Raw genomic sequence first — 21,389 nt, forward strand, 5'->3', positions numbered from 1 at the left:
AAAATAAGGTCTTTTTGGGGACTGGGTGTTCTTATGTCTTGGCATCTCATGTCCTCTGCAAACTTGAAATGGTGTCTAGTAAACATCTAAATAGACTAGAGGCACCAAAAACACAAGGTGCTTCTTCATTTGTCTTCACTTTTGAGGCCTGTGGTTGAGTCATGCTACAAACTAGGACCACATGTGGTATATTCCTAAAAACTGCAGATTCAGGGTAACAAAGATTGAGATTTGTATCTTTATAACTCTTGCTTTGTTACAGGAAAAATGGCTTACAATAGAAAATTAGCAAAAACTAAAATGCTTACATTTCATCTCTAATTTGCTTTAATTCCTAGATGTTGTTTTGAATATTTTCAGAGCAGTAGTTTTTAAAATGGGGTGATCTATGTGAGTTTTCTAATATATAGGTCATTCAAAGCCATTTCAAAACTGAAGGCTCCCTAAAAAAAATAGATATTGGAGATGTTCCTCAAAATTAGAAAAATTGCTTTTATAAGCATTATAAGGTATTGGAAAGAAATAAAAGGACATTTAAAAATGATGCCAACATAAAGTAGACATATAGTAAATATAATTTAGCAACTATTTTGTGTGGTACGACTACCTGTCCTGCAAGCAGAAATTTCAGATCTTGAAAAAATGCTAATTATTCTACATTTTCTCTAAATTGTGGATTTTTAAAAAATGAATAAATGCAAGACATATCAACAAAAATTGACCACTTAGGCCGGTGGCACACAAGCGTAATTTGCTGTGTGCTGCCCGCATGAGACAGTCATGCGGCACGCAGCAAGTATACAATGACTGTACTGTAACAAGATGAGAATACCCCTTTGAGGTGTTTCTGAGTATACTAATGTAGCCAAGATGCAAACATAGGGGTGAAGGTATCCCCTGATTAACACCACCACATTCCTAATCATCTGGGACAGGAGGACTTAATTGCCCACATCCTGATTTGCTAACATTTTGGGGTAATGGACGTCATTACACAGGGCCTGCATAGCAGCAGAAGACTGGCTCTTTGGTATGTATGCCATTGAATGCACTCATAGGTGACTTGGGGTGGGATCAATGAATGTTTTAACTACTTTAAAGATATTATCCAGTTTCCCAAAATTTTTTATAACTTGCCCACGTTGGTGTAGAAACTAAAGACGGTATACTCAATTGACTCAATGCCCATTATAGTAGTGTCTGGTGCCTTTTAGCAAACATTTGCGTCTTTTTGCTATCTGCGCCATTATCAGTTTAAAAAAAAAAACAGGCTTGGCTTGTACAGAGGGGATGTGGCCACTTGGAACAAAACTTATACTAGAGATGAATGGCAGATCGGATCTGGTGCACACTTCTGCTTAGGAGCACGGAGGAGCCGAGATGAGCCTAACATAAGAAGAGCCATGTGGTGCTTCATGTATTAGGTGCATTGTGCACCGGCGAAAAATTATTAAGACCTGTGAATGAAATGCCAGTCTTATTAAATCTCCCCCACATTTTTTTTCTTAATTGACAACAAGTCTTATTATAAAAATAGCGGAACATCTCAAACTTCATTCTGCATATTATACCAGTTATCCAATCCACAAGGTATGTGGGTAACTTTGTATCTAAATCGATAGCTTTACATCATATTGGAAGCCAAATAGTAGCCAAGAAAAAACACTGAAACTCAATCTGCTGATAGAAACATATGTCTGCAAACGAGGGAAAGAGGAACAATAGCAAAGACTTTATTATATACAAGATAAAATAAAGAAATAAAAATGGAACACTTCTTGTGTCACAATGGAGAAGCAGATCTGTGGAGCAAATGGTCTAAAACCAAATAGTAAAACTAGTGTTCAGCATTCTCTATACAGTAACTGTGTGATAAAAGGGAAATTAAATGAGCACGCCTGCTAACAGAGTGTCCCAAGTCAGCATGGAAAAGACTTTTTAAGTGGAGGCAGTTCAGGCCTTCTGAATGAAACCATCAGCAAGGATTAATAGAGTGTGACAGCTGCTCAAAAGCTTTCTCTCTCTTTATTTTAGCAGCAGGTTGAAAGTCACAATGAGGCGTAGTCTTTGTTGTAACCAGCCCAGCTAATAAAGTCAGTGTTAAAAATTGATGACAGTTGCCATTGTTCGGACCAGTACAATATGAAGGTCTCAATGTCTTTACAATGAACAGCTAATTCATAGTACTAGGTCATATGAACGGGGGCAATCACATTATGCACATAGACCCAGTGTGGTGGCACATGCAGTCCCTAAGAGTCCATATGAATTTCTGTTGAGTGCTGCTATATGAGCCAACACATTCTCCTCTAGAAGGAACTATCAAGGAAAGAATACATCAATAAGATAAAATGCACTGGGCCATAAGAATAAAAATCTCTACATGCTACTGTATACATTTTCAGGAATATGGAAGTATGGGCCCATAGCAGTCCATGAGCACTTTGTTATGGATCTACAACAGCACAAATCTGTAATATCATTGTATGCATGAGCCCTTAAGGCCTCAGTCACACGCCGATGCGCCCGTGTGACTGAGCCCTCACTGCAGGAAGAAGATGGCCGTACCTCAAGACGGACATCTCTGTGCAGCGCTGAAGAAAGAACACATGACTGGCAATGAAGCCGGTCACATGTTCTTTCTCCCGGCGCTGCAGAGAGACGTCCGTCTTGAGGTACGGCCGTCTTCCTCCTGCAGTAACACGAGCGCCGATGCGCCCATGTGACTGAGCCCTAAGGAGGTTATCCCACGAAAAGAACTTATCCCCTATGCAGAGGACAGGAGATAAGTATTTGATCAGTAGGGTCTGACTTTGGAGACCTCCAACAATCATGAAAAGGGGGTTCAGAGTGTCTCTGAGTAAATGGAATGCTGGTCATACAAGCACACCACTGTTCCATCATTGCAGTGGGACTGCCGGCGACAGCCGAGCACATGCACTTGACTATCTTCAGCAGTCGCATTAAAATTAAAGGAGCAGTATTGCGCACCCCCATTCTCATGACCAGAGGGGCACATGAGACAGAAAATTCCCTATGCAGAGAATGAAAATGGGTCTCATATTATAGTGCTGGGTTTTGACATCCATGACTATTAGGCCAATTATTAATTCCCTTTGTTTATTAACAATTCTTGCCATTAAGTAGCAAAAGAGATGAGACAAATGCAGACTTCTAAGGACTCCATAGTAGCCACATGGCATGCTTCTCTTCCAAAATAAAAACAAATAAACAATCGCTTGTGGCTGAGACTCCGCCAAGCCGCAGCTGCCAATGAAAGCCTGATCTTGCCGAAAAGGCCAGCAAGATTGTGCGGCTATTGGCAGCCGTAGCTGAGTGGGGTCTCAGCAGCAGCAAGTGCTTTTGTTTCATAAGAACACACCCCAATAAGGAAGTATGTACGATAATTGCTTACTGCAAAACTTTGATGCAACTAAACCACTTCATGCAAACATAACCTTTGATCGTTACGATACTGTGGTATGTGAACATGAATCATATGATCGATAGCGGACATGTCACATTGGAATAGTGAATGCTCAGCTCATAGCGATTATTTCAGCGATTGCCAATATTAAGATCTGTGCATGTCAATAGACCTTTAAAAGATTGTCCAGGCATACCCTCCTGCTCAATAGGACATCGGGAGTGGAGAGACGCAGCTGTACGCAGAGTGGTCAGGTTGTCGAGGCAAGCCTAACAAGGGTTGAACATGGATCCTATTAATTAGAACTGAACGCATGCACAATATTTGCTTGGCATTGGATATTTGCCTCGAAAGCCCAACTGTCCAGCGTGTAGTTGCATCTCTTTATGCCCAATATCATATCAGGTGGGAGAATATGTCTGGACAATAACTTTAACACACAAAGCTAATCTAGTTTTGAAAGTCAAGAAGGTTGACCTCATTTAAATGTATTGATTGTAAATGAAATATATAACAGATGGATAGATGGATGGATGGATATGAGATAGATATGAGATAGATAGACAGAATCAACTTGCCCCTTTTTCGATGCTCCCGGTCTGACACAGGGTCCCCTCAGCGGCAGGAATGCTGTTGGTTACACATCGGTTACTTTTGCTCAGACACCAGAGCTCTCTACACACTTCCTAGGAAAGAAGGCAGAAGCAAGTTGGTCAGAATTAGGGATACAAAGTCTTTATCTGCTGTGCATTCGATGAATCTGAGGAATTAAGAACCAGGCATTCTAATGTAACGGCAAGCAGTTTATTATTTACCATCCAAGTATAAACTTTATTACCCCAAGTGGAATGCTAAAAGCTCACAGCTCCACGCAGAGCCCTTGATACAGTAGCAAACTATTCTCAGGTACTGGCACTGACGGAGTGACCTGTGTTTGCCTATGCGTGTAACAGCAGTTTCTATTTGCTCAAGACTTAATGCCTTCTACAAGACACTTTACAAATGTACTTTTATGACCACACATGCAACAATGTTTCCTGTTTCCAGAGGAACAATGGCTTTCTCTTCGAACCAGTGTGGATGATAACACAAGTGACTGTTCTATATGTATTACAGTTCTAATGAAAACTGAGAAAGCTCAGGCATAATGGATATAGAGGACAGTTGGAGCTCCAAAAATGAATGAAGCATATTGCACGAGGAAAAAAAAAATGATCAAACTGCAGCTGTGTACAGCCACTTTAAAGGGAATATCTCACACTATTTTTACTAATTAAAACCACACATTTTCCATTTTCTAATTTGTTTTTATTTTCTGATTGTAGAATTTTTTATTCTGCAGTCTATACATGACCATAGAGGCGGCCATCTTTCCTGAGCTACATTTAATAGCATTTAGAGATAGCCTTACAGCAGCTTCATGGGCCATTCACATAAAGGTCAGGAAGGAACTCATTGACTTGTATGGGAAGCTTGCAGAGGTCATTTTGCAGGGAGGGGGGAGTAGTTACAGCTTACCATCAACTATAGATGGTGAACCCTGTATTATATACTTATAGGTGTTATCTTTCATTTTAATCCTGCCCGTGAAGTTAGTGAGATGACTGCAGAAAAGTTTTGCCTACAGATCAGGAAGTGACAGACTATTATTAGGCTCTGTGGGCAGTGTGAAAAATGCAGGATTTTAGATTTTTTTTTTTAATTAAAAAAAATACCAAAAATTCTTTAAAAATATGTTTAACACAAAAATGTGATTTATATAAAATCATAATATGTCATTTTCTGATGACACTTTCCCTTTAAATGGTACACCGAAGAGGTAGTCAACAGCAAAATCAGACTTGGGAATATGTTTTACTAGAGATGCCCATAATAATTAAGGAGTAACTGCGCTCTTGTGAAACTTTTGAGATGTCACTGACATGTCAAAAGTTTTTATCAGAAGCAGTCTGGGAGCTGGGACTCTCACTGAAATGAATACAGGGTATGCCACTGCTGGTGTTCAGTTGTAAACTGGGAGGGGAATGCAGCAGCAAGTTTTCAAGGTATTAATATGGTACACATTGAAATAAATTTGTGATCCATGTGGAGGCCTCATGTGGCGCAGAGTGTTACGGCAGCAGAATGCAGTACTAAGCTCTCTCCCTTTCACCCTCCATTCATTCCTCTTCGAAATTCAGTGCTGTTGTTAACGGCTGACCCCCAAATTGAGCGCTCGAGGGCTAGGGCTTCCCAGTTCTCGATGTCTATGCCACAGTTTTTAAGGTTAGCCTTAAAGGGGTTGTCCCGCGGCAGCAAGTGGGTCTATACACTTCTGTATGGCCATATTAATGCACTTTGTAATGTACATTGTGCATTAATTATGAGCCATACAGAAGTTATAAAAAGTTTTATACTTACCTGCTCCGTTGCTGGCGTCCTCGTTCCCATGGAGCCGACTAATTTTCGCCCTCCGATGGCCAAATTAGCCGCGCTTGCGCAGTCCGGGTCTTCTGCTCTCTTCAATGGAGCCGCTCGTACAGAATGCCGGCTCCGTGTAGCTCCGCCCCGTCACGTGCCGATTCCAGCCAATCGGGAGGCTGGAATCGGCAATGGACCGCACAGAAGAGCTGCGGTCCACGGAGGGAGCAGACCCCGGCGGCCATCTTCAGCAGGTAAGTATGAAGACGCCGGACCGCCGGGATTCAGGTAAGCGCTGAGCGGTTTGTTTTTTTAACCCCTGCATCGGGGTTGTCTCGCGCCGAACGGGGGGGGGGGTTAAAAAAAAACAAAAACCCGTTTCGGCGCGGGACAACCCCTTTAAGCTCATCTTTAAATCTTTTGTGCTGTCCACCAACATTCCGTTTTCCGTTCTTGAGAGTATAGTAATTGCTTTGGGGGACGGTAATCGGTCATTCGCACTAAGTAGCCAGTCCAGCAAAGTTGATGGCGAAGGATCATCACTTCAGTCCTGGTGGTCTTTGCGTCTTCCAGAACGCTGACATTTGCCCGCCTGTCTTCCCAAGAGATTTGCAGAATTTTTTGAAGACAACGCTGATGAAATCGTTCTAGTAGTTGAGTGACGTTTGCATATGGTCCACGTTTCGCATATAACAGGGTTGGGAGAACAATAGCGTTATAAACAAGCATCTTGTTATCCCTACAAATGTCCCGGTCCTCAAACCCTCTCTGCTTTATTCGACAAAATGCTCCACTCGCAGAGCTCCGACGGTGTTGTATTTCGGCGTCGATGTTAGTTTTTGTGGAGAGGTTGCTGCCAAGGTAGCAGGAATGGTCAACATTTTCCAACATTAAACCATTAAGCTGTATTTCTGGCATTGCAGAAGGATTAGTTGATGTCTGCTGATAGAGCACAAATATATACTGCAAGGATAGCTACATCATGAGTGAAAAAAAAAATCCCCAGAGTGGCCCTTTAACTTTACACTTAAACGCTTCAAAAATACACAGATGCAACAAACTTTAAATTGACTTAACACAATAAAAACCACTGAAAAGTTACATTAAAGTTTGCTGCAATTGTGCATTTAATGTGTTAAATCAAATGTCAAGTTAATGTTTGCTACATGTGTATCTGACCTAGCAGCTTTGGCAACATTCACATCTACTCCAAAGGCTCTCCATCTGCCTCCAGTACAGAAAATCCCTGATGCAATAGTGCAGCAGTCTGAGCTATTTTGTTCAGTGGAATGCCAGAGGGTATAACAGAAGTCAGATGGACCTCACTGTAGTCAATGGGGTTCGTTCGATGCCATTTCATCCCGTCAAAGGAATATCTATTTTGGGCAGGGATTCTGTTTTTCCTGCTAGCACAATAAAGCAGAAAAAGGAAACTAATTGAAGCCCAGCAGTGTTGTAAATGTAGCCTTATCTGTGTATGCTGTTTGAGTTCCCACAATGCTAAGTAGTGTCGGGAAACAAGACAAATTCTGAATTTAGCCTTAGGCCTTAGTCAGACGGGCGTTTTTAGCCGCGATTTGCGCATGCGTCCCGCGATTTTATAAAACCATTGCTTTGCAATGGTATCGGACACATGAGCGCTTTTTATGCGCTCGTCCGATAAATTATAGAACAGAAATCGCAGATCGCACCTATCTGCGATTCCTGTTCTCTTCTCTATATGCGCTCAATGGGGCCGGCGGCAGCAGCGCCGACCCCATTGAGAACATATAGAAGACAAATCATTCTTCTCTGCCACAGCTTTAACAGCTGTGACAGAGAAGAACGATGTTTGCCCATTGAATTGAATGGAGCCGGCAATACAGCCGCTCCATTGAAAACAAAGGGCTGCCGGCGTGCGCGGGGTGAATTGTCGGGAAGGGCTTAAATATATAAGCCCTTCCCTGCAATTCATCCTAAAATGTGTTAAAATAAAAAAAATTGTATACTCACCTTTCCGCTGCAGCCGGAATCCAGCCGCGGCCGCTGTCAGTTCTCCTGAACTGCTTCTCGGCACTGTTCAGCCGGCGAGGCTTTAAAATCCCCGCCTGCTGAATGATCTGCCTCTGATTGGTCACAGCCCTGACCAATCAGAGGCAGGTTTCACTCACACACCCATTCATGAATTCATGAATGGGTGAGTGACTGCTGCCTCTCAGTGCTGAGCCAATCAGGGGCAGGTCTGACTCACATCCATTCATGAATTCATGAATGGGTGTGAGTGAGACATGCCTCTGATTGGCTCAGCGCTGAGCCAATCAGGGGGCAGGTCTGACTCACACCCCCTTCACACCCACTGCAGGACAGCCGCGCGGAGCTCCGGCTGCCGGGAGAAGGTGAATATATATATACTTTTTATTTTTACACATTTTAGGATGAATTGCAGGGAAGGGCTTATATGCCGTCTCCATTGAATGCAATGCGCTGGACAGCTCTGGCCCGTTTCTAATGAAACGCGGCTAGGAGCAGATTGTCGGGTGATTTGCGGGCGACTTGCGCGCACCGGTCACGCGATTTGTGGATGCGCATCCGTCATGCGATCCGCAAATCGCGTGAAAAAACGCCCGTGTGACTAAGGCCTTAGCGATAACTGGAGAAGGGCTTGTGTAAACTAAGATCACCACAAGACAAAGGATAAAAAGTATCTAAAAAACTACTTGACACCTACAGATGTAGCAACGTTTAAGTTGACACTTAGAGGGGTTTTCCGAGACATAAAAAAGTTAAAATGGCTTAAAATTAAAAGAAAATGAATATTCTCTAGAGATGAGCGAGTATACTCGCTAAGGCACATTACTCGAGCGAGTAGCGCCTTAGGCGAGTATCTCCTCACTCGTCTCTAAAGATTTGGGGCCGGCGGGAGATCTCTCTCTCCCCCCCGCTCCCCGCCGCAACTTACCTGTCACCCGCGCCGGCCCCCAAATCTTTAGAGACGAGCAGGGAGATACTCGGCTAAAGCACTACTCGCTCGAGTAATGTGCCTTAGCGAGTATACTCGCTCATCTCTAATATTCTCCTATCCCAGCTTCTCCACATCAAGTACTGCAGCACCAGTGCCCGCTGCATGGAACTTGGAAGAAGCGGTGGGAGGTCATGTGCCATTCATTGTGCAAATGACTGCTCAGTCATAGAAGAATCACCTCTGGAGCCTGTGAGTGGCTGAGTGGTGATGTGCCCAATGAACCGCACCAACCGCCCCCCTGTTTCTTCTATACTCTGTGCAACGGACACTGGGACTGCAGCGCTGAACGTGGAAAAGCTGGGCTAGGCGAGTATTTAATTTCTTTTCATTTTAAGCCCTTTTAACTTTTTGTATGTCGCAGAAAACCCCTTTAATGCGTTAAACTCCGTTACAGAACTTTGCTGTGCCTTTTCAATGGCTTTTGTTGTGTTAAGATAACTTGTTACAGCAAGCAACAGTATCAGAGTTGGGTTAAAGTTTGCTACATCCGTATATAGATTTTAGTTGAATGTTGTAAAATGCTGGTCAAAAATAGAATTCTCCTTTCATTATTACTTTGCGGTCAGAGCTACCAGCAGGCATTGTTGGTGGCCATAAGAAATGGCTTCAATCTATTCCGCTACTCAAAGTACTTTTTTAGATGCAGGATTTAAACCAATGGCAACATTTACTTTGAAACTTTTTCATTTGTTTTACTGTTCGGCAGTTTAATAAAACATGAGAATAATAACAGGCAGTTGACATAAAATATATTATTGCGCAGTATAAATCAAATTGCTTCCTGAAGTTTACGTGATGATTCTTTCAACATCCAGGCAGGAGGCTGAATCAACTTTGAGAAAAAAAAAAATGTCTGCCAGGTGTTTAAAAATGCCTCGACAAGACTGACAGCAATTATAGACAAATAACGCGCACCCAGGATACTAAAGTAGTCAATGGAATTATACTGGTCCAATGGTTTGGGCCTAAGAATAATAGAGGAAAATCCTGATGGTATATGGAAAGTGGCAGAAGCTATTAACCAGTGCAGAACATGGCAACCTGAACATTGGTCAATTATAAACTAATCAAAAGAGAAAATCTGGGACAAGTTAATTAGAATGCCTGGACTTTGCTGCCCTGGAGGAAATACTCAGCTTAGTGTAGCCTTTGTTCTAGCAGAGAAGTGGTTTCCAACTGGCTGTATTCTCATTATCCTATCAGTAACATCTTTTAACAGCTGTTATCAATAAAACAGCCTGAAGCTATTGCAGAAAGTCGACCCACAAAGGTCAACAGAGCAGCACTTTTTTTTTCTCTTTAACATAACATTATCCAGTAGCAATGGAGGAGGACTTATGTCCTTTGGTAATAAAGAGGGAATTCCACCACTATTAGTTGTAGACGTCATTTTGGCAATTCAGATAACATTCGTGAGTATCCTAAAGCTCTATCAAACATTGATTTCTAGACTGAGGAAGTGGCGGCATTTGGTAATACGAATGAAGCCTTCTACCACTGTGTTTTGAATTTAATGGCTGCACTAACTTCAGTGACTCTGTGTTCAGCATGGTAATGCTGAGCATCTTGGTTCCCTTTTTGGGGGTTTTCAAATTGGGTTGCCCACCAAAGAAATTAGTCCCTATATGTAGGATATGAAATAACAAGTTGAGTGGTGGAGGTCCATCCAGCTGAACCACTGCTAGTCCCGAGAACAAGGGTCCTGAAGGTCACTGAATGAATGGAGAAGCAGTCAATAATGTGCACTGCCGCTCCTTTTATTTCAATGGGTGGGATGGCAAAAGATAACCAAGCTCTTGATAGAGTTTCCAATCTCCTCATAGCTTTTTCAATTTCCCATAAATTTGACAAGAGTTTTGTATATATAGGTAAAGAAGAAGACACTGTTACAGGCAAATCAAAGAAGTGGACATGTTAAAATCCAACATGCATAGGCCCTTTTATCTCAATATCTATAATCAGAAGACTCCTCTGTAAACAGATACCTCTGATGGTGGATTATTTTCAAAAAGATATGGATTTGTTAAAATCCAACTGCAATTGGGGATGGCTGGGGGGTGACTGACACCAGGGTCTGAAGTATACCATAGCAAGGATCAGGGGAGAAGAGTGATTTACGGCTCATGGGTCAGGATAATACAAGCAGTTGGCTCCTGTACAATTGGTGCTGTTGGCATTTTCGAATGTGAATTTTCTTTGGTTTGTAGCTTATTTGTTTTTGTTTTTGCAACTGCATGCGACTTGGTAACACATTTTGCATTTCAGTATTTATTTGATTAAAGGCTGATTTACATGGGCTGATGATCACTCAAAGATCAATCATTTTGCATAAAAATTAATTTGTATTTAAGTAGCTACTTAAAATACCAATTAGGAATGCAAATGAAGCCTTCCCTGAATGCAGTTAATAGCCCGAGGCTATTATCTGCACTCAGATCCTTTGTTCTCCTCCGGAAACCATGCTATCAGCACCCCCCACTGGAGAACTGCAACAATTTTTATGATGGACTGAATTTAACGATCAGCCGAAAAGCAGATGATGGGCACACATTTACACAGACCAATTATCACTAAAACGATCGCCAATTAGCCATTTTTTTAGCGATAATCGCCTGGTGTAGATGGGCCTTAACAGTATACCGACCTTTTTCCTCACAGTAAGGCCTCATGTCCACTAGAAAAATACAATCCGCACAGAATCTGCCGCAGATTTCCGCAGTGGATTCCGTGCGGATTTGCTTTAAATGGTATTTTTTTTGCCTGTAGATATCCGCACACATTGCTATTAATGTGATAGCAATGTTGCCAATCCGCGCGGAATCCGCGGCAGAATGGAGCATGCCGCGTTTTTTCTCCCGCGCGTGAAAAACGCAATTCTTTTAAAATGCCATCTGTGGGTGCAAAAATCAATTTAATGGACCGCGGATGGCCAATGATTCCCTATGGGCAAAATCCGCTGCGGAATCCGCAATTCCATTTAGCTAGTGGACATGAGGCCTAAGGCCTCCTGCACACAGGCGGATTTGCATTGAGAAATCTGCAGCTGGATACCGCCTCCGGATTCTGCAGCAGATCCAGCCCATAGCATGTTATGAGAAGACGCGATTTCCTGCCCACAAGCGGAAATCGATTGCGATTTTCCGCTCACGGGGGAGAAATCGCAGCATCCTGCGAATTTGTGCGGGCCACGCACGGCGGGCTTCCATTAAAGTCAATGGAATCTGTCCGTTCCGCGGCCATTCAATCATCATTGCCATAGTAAATCATCATCTCCATAGCAACGGCGCAGCATCCTCTCAACTTCAAATGTGCCGGCTGGCACATTCATAGTAGAGCAGAAGACGCCAGACATGTAAGCAGGGGTCATCAGCCAGGCACCAGGTCGAAATCCGCTGCGGGAATCCCACATGCAGGGTCCGACCCGCATGTGTGCAGGCAGACTAAGGTTGAACATCACCTAAATGTGACTAACAAAAGTGAAGGCCCTCTACTATAAAAGGATCTTACTTGGATGCTAATAATTTGCAGAGTGCATAACTAGAGAGGGTACAGAGAATGCAGACAGAGCCAGGTCTTCCCACATCCTAAAGGGGTCCCATATGAAGAAACCAGTACTAAAAATTACACAGGATACTAGACACACCTGTTAACAGATATTGCATTTGTGCCCAGCAGATTCAAGCTACACCTCTGATAATGCTAGGTAACAAAATAATTTATTTTTGCTCCTGAGAATTTAACGCTACCTTGGTCACACATTGCTTGGTAACATGCTTCAATTAAGTCATAACTGTGAATTTGTACCAGTTGCGCTTGTATTTTAGCTGTCCCCAAAAAGTCCATTTAAATAGTGTCCAGGCAGCTATACATGCAAAAAAGTAAAATCAGTTGGCAATAGAATGCAGTAGGACAGATGGACCCTTCACCAAGAAAAGCAGACACCCCCAAAAGAATCGCACTCAAAAGACTCCATGAGACCCAAAACAATAAGGATTGGCAAGTATCAGGCTCTCACACACAGTTTGGTTAGTCCCGCTGGCGTCACTCCACTCCCAAGCTCATTATAGAAGAGCGTTGTGGCTGCTTCCGGTCACCAGGGGAAGCCAACTGCTACACTTGGCTAAAGTGAAACGCGTAAGACAGCAGCTGGAATACCAAAAGGACCTGATTGCACGTAACGGGCCTGTGACAGGAGGGACACCAGCAGGACTATCCGAGTAAGGTGTGAGAGCCCAGCACTTGCCAACCCTTATTGTTTTTGGTCTCGTGGGGTCTAGACTGCAAGAGGTTGTGACTTGGGTGAAGAAGTCATGGGATATAATCACTTATAGTTGCGATGCAAATGCGCTACGAGCGGACTACATGGACAAGAAGTGTTCATTTAAGGAAAACACTATTGCTAGACATTGGGCCAATGGTTCTAAGGGAAATAGAGTCTCAAGAAATTTAGGATGGAGTTCACGGTTTGGAGAATTATGATGATGTTTCTGTAGAGGATGACATGACTGTATTTAAATAAATGTTGATTTTTGTTCATGAATATCGGTAAATGTAGATTGTTGTACATATAGAAAAAGGAACTAAAGTCACAAGAAATTCACGGTGGAATTCAGGATTGGGAAAGTTATGATGATGTTCCAGAATGCGATGACGACTATATCTGAATAAATGTTGAGTTTTTGTACAAGATTAAATGTAGGTTGTTGTTCATGGAAAAAAAAGATATATGCCCTGAAAATAAGCCCTAATGCATCTTTTGGAACAAAATTTCTATAAGACCCTGTCCTATTTTCATGTAAACAGGGTAGAAACGATCACACACCTTCCTAAAAGTAAACACATACTCCAGAGTCACGCAAGGCTACCAAATCTTCGAATATAAAGAGGTAACCTATGGGGACTGCTGCTTGCAAAATATGTTTGCACACAGTGCCAGGATGCCAAGCGAGATAAATGCAAAAGCTATGAATGGACCGTACAGTTCTCTGCCAGGACAAGCATCCTTGCAGTGTGTGTAAGTAAACATACAAACTCCCCAAGTCGCAGTCCTCGAGATCTCCAGACAGCTGTCTGAACCTGAAGATATATGCACAGACTTTCTATGCATATATCTGGACAAGCATTCATACGGTGTGGGCAAATAATCTTCTTATGATGGCCGTATAAAAGAATTTATCACAAAAGTAGAGCACTATATGTACCTACTATATTACAATACAGCTACAGAAGTACGTGAAATACATACAGTTGTCACAATGTACAAGTAATCCAGGAGAATTAAGGAGAATCCATGTACATAATAGGTTATGTATTATGTTCATGCAGAACGCAAGTACGGCACCCCTCACGGACATCACCAACACGTTAGACCAAGATGTAATTAATGTCCACCATGGACCTATACAGACGTAATCAGATTACCAGAGCGCAGGGAACACAAAATAGGGCAAATAACAGTACCCAAATTATGGGGATAGAAACGCTATCCCTAAAAAACTTTGGTGTGGTAGACCCTGCGTAGAAGCAGGGCGATCTCCCCAATAGGAGCGACCTCACATCAGGAACCTAAGGGGGCTCGTCTATTCCTAGATGGAGGATAGTGAAGATGATTAATGCACATGGAAAGAGCAATGAATATAATACAGTATAAGGTAGAAGTAAATAAGCCCCACACAGAATAAATACCCACAGGTACTCAGCTGATAGGAGACCACGGCCTCATAAAGGATAATAACAGGCGCCCATGTAGAGGCGGGCCCAGAATAAATACACTTCCATTATGGCTGATTGGCTGGCTAAAGGAAAGACCTCCATGTCTATCAATCAGTCCATACATCATAGGAAATGTTGTAGCAAGGTTGTTAAAAAAGTTACAATATACACTGAGCTCACTGAGGATTTCAGACAGACAAGACTTCTAGAGCTTTCTGCAGTGACAGGAAGAAGCAGCACAAATGTCTGTCATATGAGAGTCTTCCACACAGGCAAGTACAGTCCGTGGACAGCTTATACGCCACTATGTATAACATTCATGGCTCATGTAAAAAGAGGATAAAAAAAACTCAATATGTCTGGAGTGAAGACACTCCTAGGCGCTGTGTGCCGAATGGCAGGGCGCATATGTCCAATGCACAGTCTCGTAGGCTGGGCGGATGTTGTGATGTCCTGATTGCGTTGTGACAGATGTTGTGATGTCCATTATGCCTCAAGCTGCTTTGGGATGAAAAGTTATTAGGTAAAGTCCCCTGGTGCAAGCACCGAGTCATGACACAATGTGACGTCTTCTCATCAGAATGTTTCTGTAGGGTGGTTTGCCATTGCCTTGTCGTGTTATCTTTTACCCCCCCAGCAAGCTGGGTACTCATTTTACCGACCTCAGAAGGATGGAAGGCTGAATCAACCTTGAGCCGGCTACCTGAAGCACGCAGGGATTCCTGAACCACAACCTTCAGGTCATGAGTGAGAGCTTAGAACTGCATTTCTGCTGCCTTAACACTCTGCACCACACGAGGCCTTAAAAAGTTATTAAGTGGTGATAATTGGTGCACATTTCAGAAAACGTTTACAGCAGTCACATGACTGAATGACAAATAAGAAATAAGTGGGAATTATTTTCCTCACACACAGGAGAAGACTGGAGAGACAGCGTGAGTGGCACGGCATAAAAAGGTTTCAATTATTATCACCATTGAATCTTTCATCACAACACAATGAAAGGATTCATGGATTTTGCAATGACTGGCAAAGACTTCTAAGCACATTTTTTGCTGCTAGGAAACGTTATCTTGACCAGGTCAACTTCACCGGGTCAGAAATGCTATGGTAAATCTGTTTGGAGATAGCACTTAAGTCCTATAATGTCCCACCAAACATCTGTTTATAATCGTAATTTTGTCCAGGACTAAGGATAGAACGATGGTTAAAACAATAAAAAGGGTCACAAATATAAACCCAAAACCCAGGGTTTTTAAATTTAAAATGCTTTAATAATTTAAAATAATACATAGAAATTCTATTTAAAAGAAAAAACTAATAGAGTTTTTTCTAAAGGCAAAAAAAATGTATGGGTAGTAAATGGGCTCAAATAAAAAAAAAAAAAAATCAGACACGTGAAAAATTGGACTGCCAGGTTTGTCTGATCGGTTCCCCATCAGGAGCATCAGGGCAGTGGGAGGACTCACATACCTCCAGCTGGAGAGGTTTGGAGATGGCCAGATGGTCACAGGTCAGTACTAGAGGTGGGCCACTCCAACAAAAGCACATTTTTTCATCCCTGACCACTCATCTGATTGCCCGTCACACTCTGGAGGTCTCGAAAAATCTCTTAACTCCTGAGTGTATGGCCTTCGTACAACATAATTATGGAAGACCCATAAAGTTCGACTCAGAGATAAAACAGCATGACATTGTAGTAAGCAATTTGTCTTTTTTTGTACTTTAATATGTAAGACCTCAATGTAAGCATAAAGGAACAGCTGGACACAGGCTGGAAATACGGACAAGTTTACACTTCTGTTAAATCAGAGTGCATTACCATGGACAGAGGTAGCAAGTTTCAAACTAGAATGTCTCTTCACTTCTGGCTTCTGAATATTGTATAGAAGATCACCATGGGTATGCATAAAGGTCACCGGGCCTCATCACAAAGATTAAAATTGGGCCCCTTAGACATCATTCACAATGTACACCAAGTGTCAGATTCTTTGGTTGTGGATCTCCCACCTAAACCCCAGTCAATGGAGCAAATCCACATGCGGCCACCCAAAGCGGAGACTGCAACAGCAATTGACTTTGTCAACTCCTTTTTTTTTTTCGTGATGTGGATTGCAAAATCTGCACCATATTAACTATGGTGTGGATTTTCATATCATTCAAGACAAACTGGCTTTGCCCCTATTTCCAGTGGCCCTGTAGCATCTCAAAGTCTATGTCTATGGTATGTAAACCACTGGAGAGGACTATGGTACTGTAAAACATCTTCATGGTCACACACAATGTAAGGGCTATTTCAGACGACCGTATATCGGCTCGGTTTTCATGCCGAGCCGATATACGGTGTCCTTGTCTGCAGGATGGGGGGGGGGAATGGAAGAGCCAGGAGCAGGAACTGAGCTCCCGCCCTTCTCCGCCCCTCGCCACTATTTGCAATGGGAGGGTCGGGACGGGGGCAGAGCTAAGCGCCGGGACTTAGCTCCGCCCCTGTCTCGCCCCCTCCTATTGCAAATAATGGCGAGGGGCGGGAGCTCTGTTCCTGCTCCTGGCTCTTCCATCCTCCTCCCCCTGCAGACAAGGACACCGTATATTGGCTCGGCGTGAAAACCCAGCCAATATATGGTCGTCTGAAATAGTCCTAAACCATATAGATGTCAAAACAAAGCCTTATAATATTGTAGACTATGTGCTACAATCTCTCGAGTCAAGAGGGCCATCTTTGATTTGAGGGAATGCTGCCATCCAATAGGTGGCGCTGCAGAGGTATTGTTCCATCTTCCTTGTTTGCTACAATCTCCCAACACAGGACTATAGCTGAACAATATTTTATTTGTGTCCTTTAAATGCACATATGCCTGTATTCTCCAATACAATGCTATAATACAGCTTGTGTTTTATATCCTGGATTATAACATATGATATTTTACTGCATGTATGAACAGAGCCTAACAATTTTTTTTTTATTTGGGAAGTATTTTATTTCTCTAATGCAGAGCTAGCAAACTTCAAATTTGACAAAAAGCATAAAATGACCATTCTCTCACTTGTCGGTTACAAAAACCTGATCCTAATCCTTTTATTATTCCAAACTAACCAAAAATCATATTACCAATTAAAAGGGAAACTTTATCTTAATGACATAGGAACATCTGGAAACCATAAAAGAGATAGAACAGTATATAGACATAGATCCATACTAGGAGTATAAGTAGAAAGTTGGCATGCTTGCCTCTAATTACTAAAGATAGCACCTATTAGCAGCCTAATAGAAATGAAAACCTCAAATGTGTCAAGATATAAAAAATACATGCAAATCATTAATATTGAAGAGTCAATGAAAATGAAATTTAATGATGTTTGGAAGGCAGCCAGAAAATGTTACTATCAATTATGGATGTGACTGTGGATTTGAGCTATTGGTGCTTTGAAGATATTGCTGTACTCATACATTCATGAGATACAACAACCTGCAGTGCATTATTGTTAAAGGGGGTTTTCAGGGAGAATACTACTGATGACCAATCCTCATAATAGGACATCAATAGTTGATTGGCTGGGGTAGGTCGCTCGGGACTTTGACCGATCAGCTGAGCGGGCGCATGTTGTCTGCATCGCAATAACAGAGGTAGGAGCTGCAGCAGCGGAAATCTCCGTGTTGACCTCTGTGCAGTGACCGGCGCTTGTAACTGCAGCACGGTTCTCATTGAAATCAATGTGAGCAGTGCCTGCAGTTACAAGCGCTAGCCACTGCACAGAGGTCGGCGCGGAGACTTCTGCTATTTCAGCTCCGACTTATGTGTATTTGCGGCGCTGACAACATGCACAGCTGATCGGTTGGGGTCCCAAGCGACAGACCCCACCCGATCTACTAATGATGACCTATCCTAAGGGTAGGTCATCAAAAGTTTTTTCCCCGGTAAACCCCTTTAAAAAAGAAAAATAGAATTTCCATGACGTCAATGCTACTACAGACACCACGGTGGTTCATCATGACTTAGGTGTACTCAAGGGTTCTTTACTAATAACTGATCAGAGCCATAGTACTACATAAGTGACTGACACATTGATATGGTTTTACATCTACAAGATCGCTAGATTTTTATTTCTATGCAGTATATCATGAAATATAAAAGAGAAATGTATTAATTAAAATTCATGTAGCTACGGCAATTGTTGGCTTAACATGTGATCTGACCATTAAATAAAGACACACAAAGCCTGGTTACTGACAATCTTTTCAAGAAAGATTAGTTAGTGTGACCTTCGTCTCAATGCAAACAACTTCCAGAAAACCTCAGAGGAAGTGTTAGGCTCAGTCAGACGAGCGTTTTTGTGTACACGCATGTTAAGCGCATTTGGGAATCGCATCTATTAGAACCAATGCTTTCTGATGAAAGCAGTCACATGCCCGTTTTTTTACAAACGCTTAAAATTCGCACCTGCAAAAGATAGGACATGCGAGACCCGGTCACGTGTTTTGTTCAACACACAATTTGCGATTTTTTTTTTCCTGCGCCTATACATGCGTGAAAAATTCACTCATCTGACTCAGCCCTTACAGAGACACATGACACTGGAAAATACTACAACAGCTTTCCTAAACACCTGGGTATACATCAATTTACTATTATGTACAAATGGAGAAAAGAAAAGACATCTGAACAAACTCAAGTCCTCTAAAGGAGGACTTGATAAAAGAAGCTAACTGGTGCAGGTCTAGCAGCTTAAAGGCCCCGACAACCATCAGCACTCCCCAACATTGAAATTACAACACTTTTTCTTGACTTTTCCTTCTTGGTGTTGCAACTCGGGGAAGCAGTGGGCAACCACAAATATCTCCTGCTGTGGGTAATACATGAGAAATTTGACATTATATGGTACCCAGTGAAATGAAAAGGTAACCATATAAATTATTGGATGTCTCAAGTGACAAAAAAGGAGAAGTTGGATGCCACTTCTACTCGCCTCCCATTTGTCCTTGGAAGGTTGTGCCGTGTCACCAGTTTTTTGTCACCTGATATATATGTCTCTTACTACACCCACTCAGTGGAGCTAAACTGGTTGGCAGCATCTCCGCTACATCTCTTTTCACTGCTCAAGGCCTTTACCTTTGGTCAAGGCCCGACTTACACCTCGGGATTGCTACATCCAATTTTTTTTTGCATCTATTCTATTTATTTATTGACAAGCTCAGTCTTCCAGATCAGAAGTCATTTTTTTCAGCTGCTTTCCACTTTGGCCACTATAGGTGGAATGAAGTAGGTGACTTTCCCTACGGAAATCTCTATGACTTAAAGGGAATGTATAATCAAAAAATGACCTATGTTATAAATCAGGTTTTTATGTTAAACATTTTTAAAGAATTTTGGAAATATTTTTTTGTTAATGTCACAATCTAGATTTTTTTTAAATCCTAAAATTCTGAAGTTTTCACACGGACTGACCACTTAATAATATTCTGACATTCCCTGTTTTGTAGAAAAACCTGTTCAGTAGTCATCTCATTATTATCACAGGCAGCATTAAAGGTTACAACTTTATATAAAAGAGGGTACTTTTACATGGAAGCTTGAGCTTCTGACAGCCGTCCCAACGATGATCGCTCCTATGCTTTCACACAGTAGTGATGATTGCTCACAGAATGGAGGCAGGGTGCGTCGGAGATCTTTTAGCCATCCGCCTCCATTCAGAGTAAAAAGGCAGTCATTCATTGATGAATGACTGCATGATGAAACAAGCTGGCAGTCAACTGGATTTTAGACTTCTGCACAGGTTACAGAGCATGCCACCAGCACTCTCCCATAGAAATTAATGGGTCAGCTCCTGTCCATTGTGTGAATGGCCCATGAGGCTGCTGTAAAGCATATCTCTGCAAGATAGGGCCACCTGCATAGGCATGTAGTAGACAACAGAATGGTTTTCATTTGTAAAAAAAGAATAAATAAATAATAATAATATAAATATATATGTGATACATTCCTTTTAATAACAGATATGGACAGGGGTAGTTCTAAGAGGAAAAAACCCTTAACCTTTAAAATGGATCTGTCCATGGATTTTTCACACATTGCCATACTTGACACCCCAAAATCGGACAACTTTCATCACCTTCTTCGGCTCTCAAGGTGCCAACATCATTGTATTATGTGTTAATGGAATGTGATGTTACTAATGATGAGCAAGCATACTCGCTAAGGGCAATTGCTCGAGCGAGCATTGCCCTTAGCGAGTACCTGCCCGCTCAAGCGAAAAAGGTTTGGGTGCCGGCAGCGCGCAGGGAGCTGTGGGGGAGAGCGGAGAGGGACGGAGGGGGGATCTCTCTCCCCCACGCTCCCCCCTGCTGACTGCCACTACTCACCGCTCCCCCGCGCCGGGGCACCCGAACCTTGTCTCTCGAGCGGGCAGGTACTCGCTAAGGGCAATGCTTGCTCGAGCAATTGCCCTTAGTGAGTATGCTCGCTCATCTCTAGATGTGACTAATCGGACTTGAAAGCTGATGACGGCCAGATCTTCAATTCTAGAACAATAATCACAACCTAAGCCATGAGTGTAGAGATGACAATTTCTTACCCCATATTTACATTGCCGAGATGTAGCTCCGTATTGAAATCGGCACTGCTCATCTGCATCGTAAACTTGACCAGGTGCCACTGCAGGGTATACAAAGTCACGTTTTGGAGGTTCGTTGTCAAGACATGTTCCCCGGCCTGAACTGGTTAACACAGAACAGAATTAGGACTGAGAAACTTGGCAAAATACTAATCATAGTTTTTTTTAACATGACTCAGAGAAGCAATGAACTTCTTATTGGTACTATATATAACCCTCGAGCCTAGCGGAGAATAAAAT

The 21,389-nt window shown here is 42.4% G+C and overlaps 1 protein-coding gene across 3 annotated transcripts in view; it reads right to left on the reverse strand.

Moving 5' to 3' along the window:
* ADAMTS6 (ADAM metallopeptidase with thrombospondin type 1 motif 6) overlaps positions 1-21,389 on the reverse strand; it is a 310,696-nt gene that overhangs the window by 86,267 nt on the left and 203,040 nt on the right. For all 3 annotated transcript variants that reach the window (XM_066602794.1, XM_066602795.1, XM_066602793.1), the window contains exons 11-12: positions 21,111-21,252; positions 4,006-4,113 (exon numbers count right to left, since the gene is read on the reverse strand). In XM_066602794.1, the coding sequence (XP_066458891.1) occupies positions 4,006-4,113; positions 21,111-21,252 (250 nt within the window). The remainder of the gene's footprint in view (positions 1-4,005; positions 4,114-21,110; positions 21,253-21,389) is intronic.

The sequence above is a fragment of the Eleutherodactylus coqui genome, chromosome 5 (assembly GCF_035609145.1).
Source record: "Eleutherodactylus coqui strain aEleCoq1 chromosome 5, aEleCoq1.hap1, whole genome shotgun sequence".
NCBI classification, from domain to species: domain Eukaryota; kingdom Metazoa; phylum Chordata; class Amphibia; order Anura; family Eleutherodactylidae; genus Eleutherodactylus; species Eleutherodactylus coqui.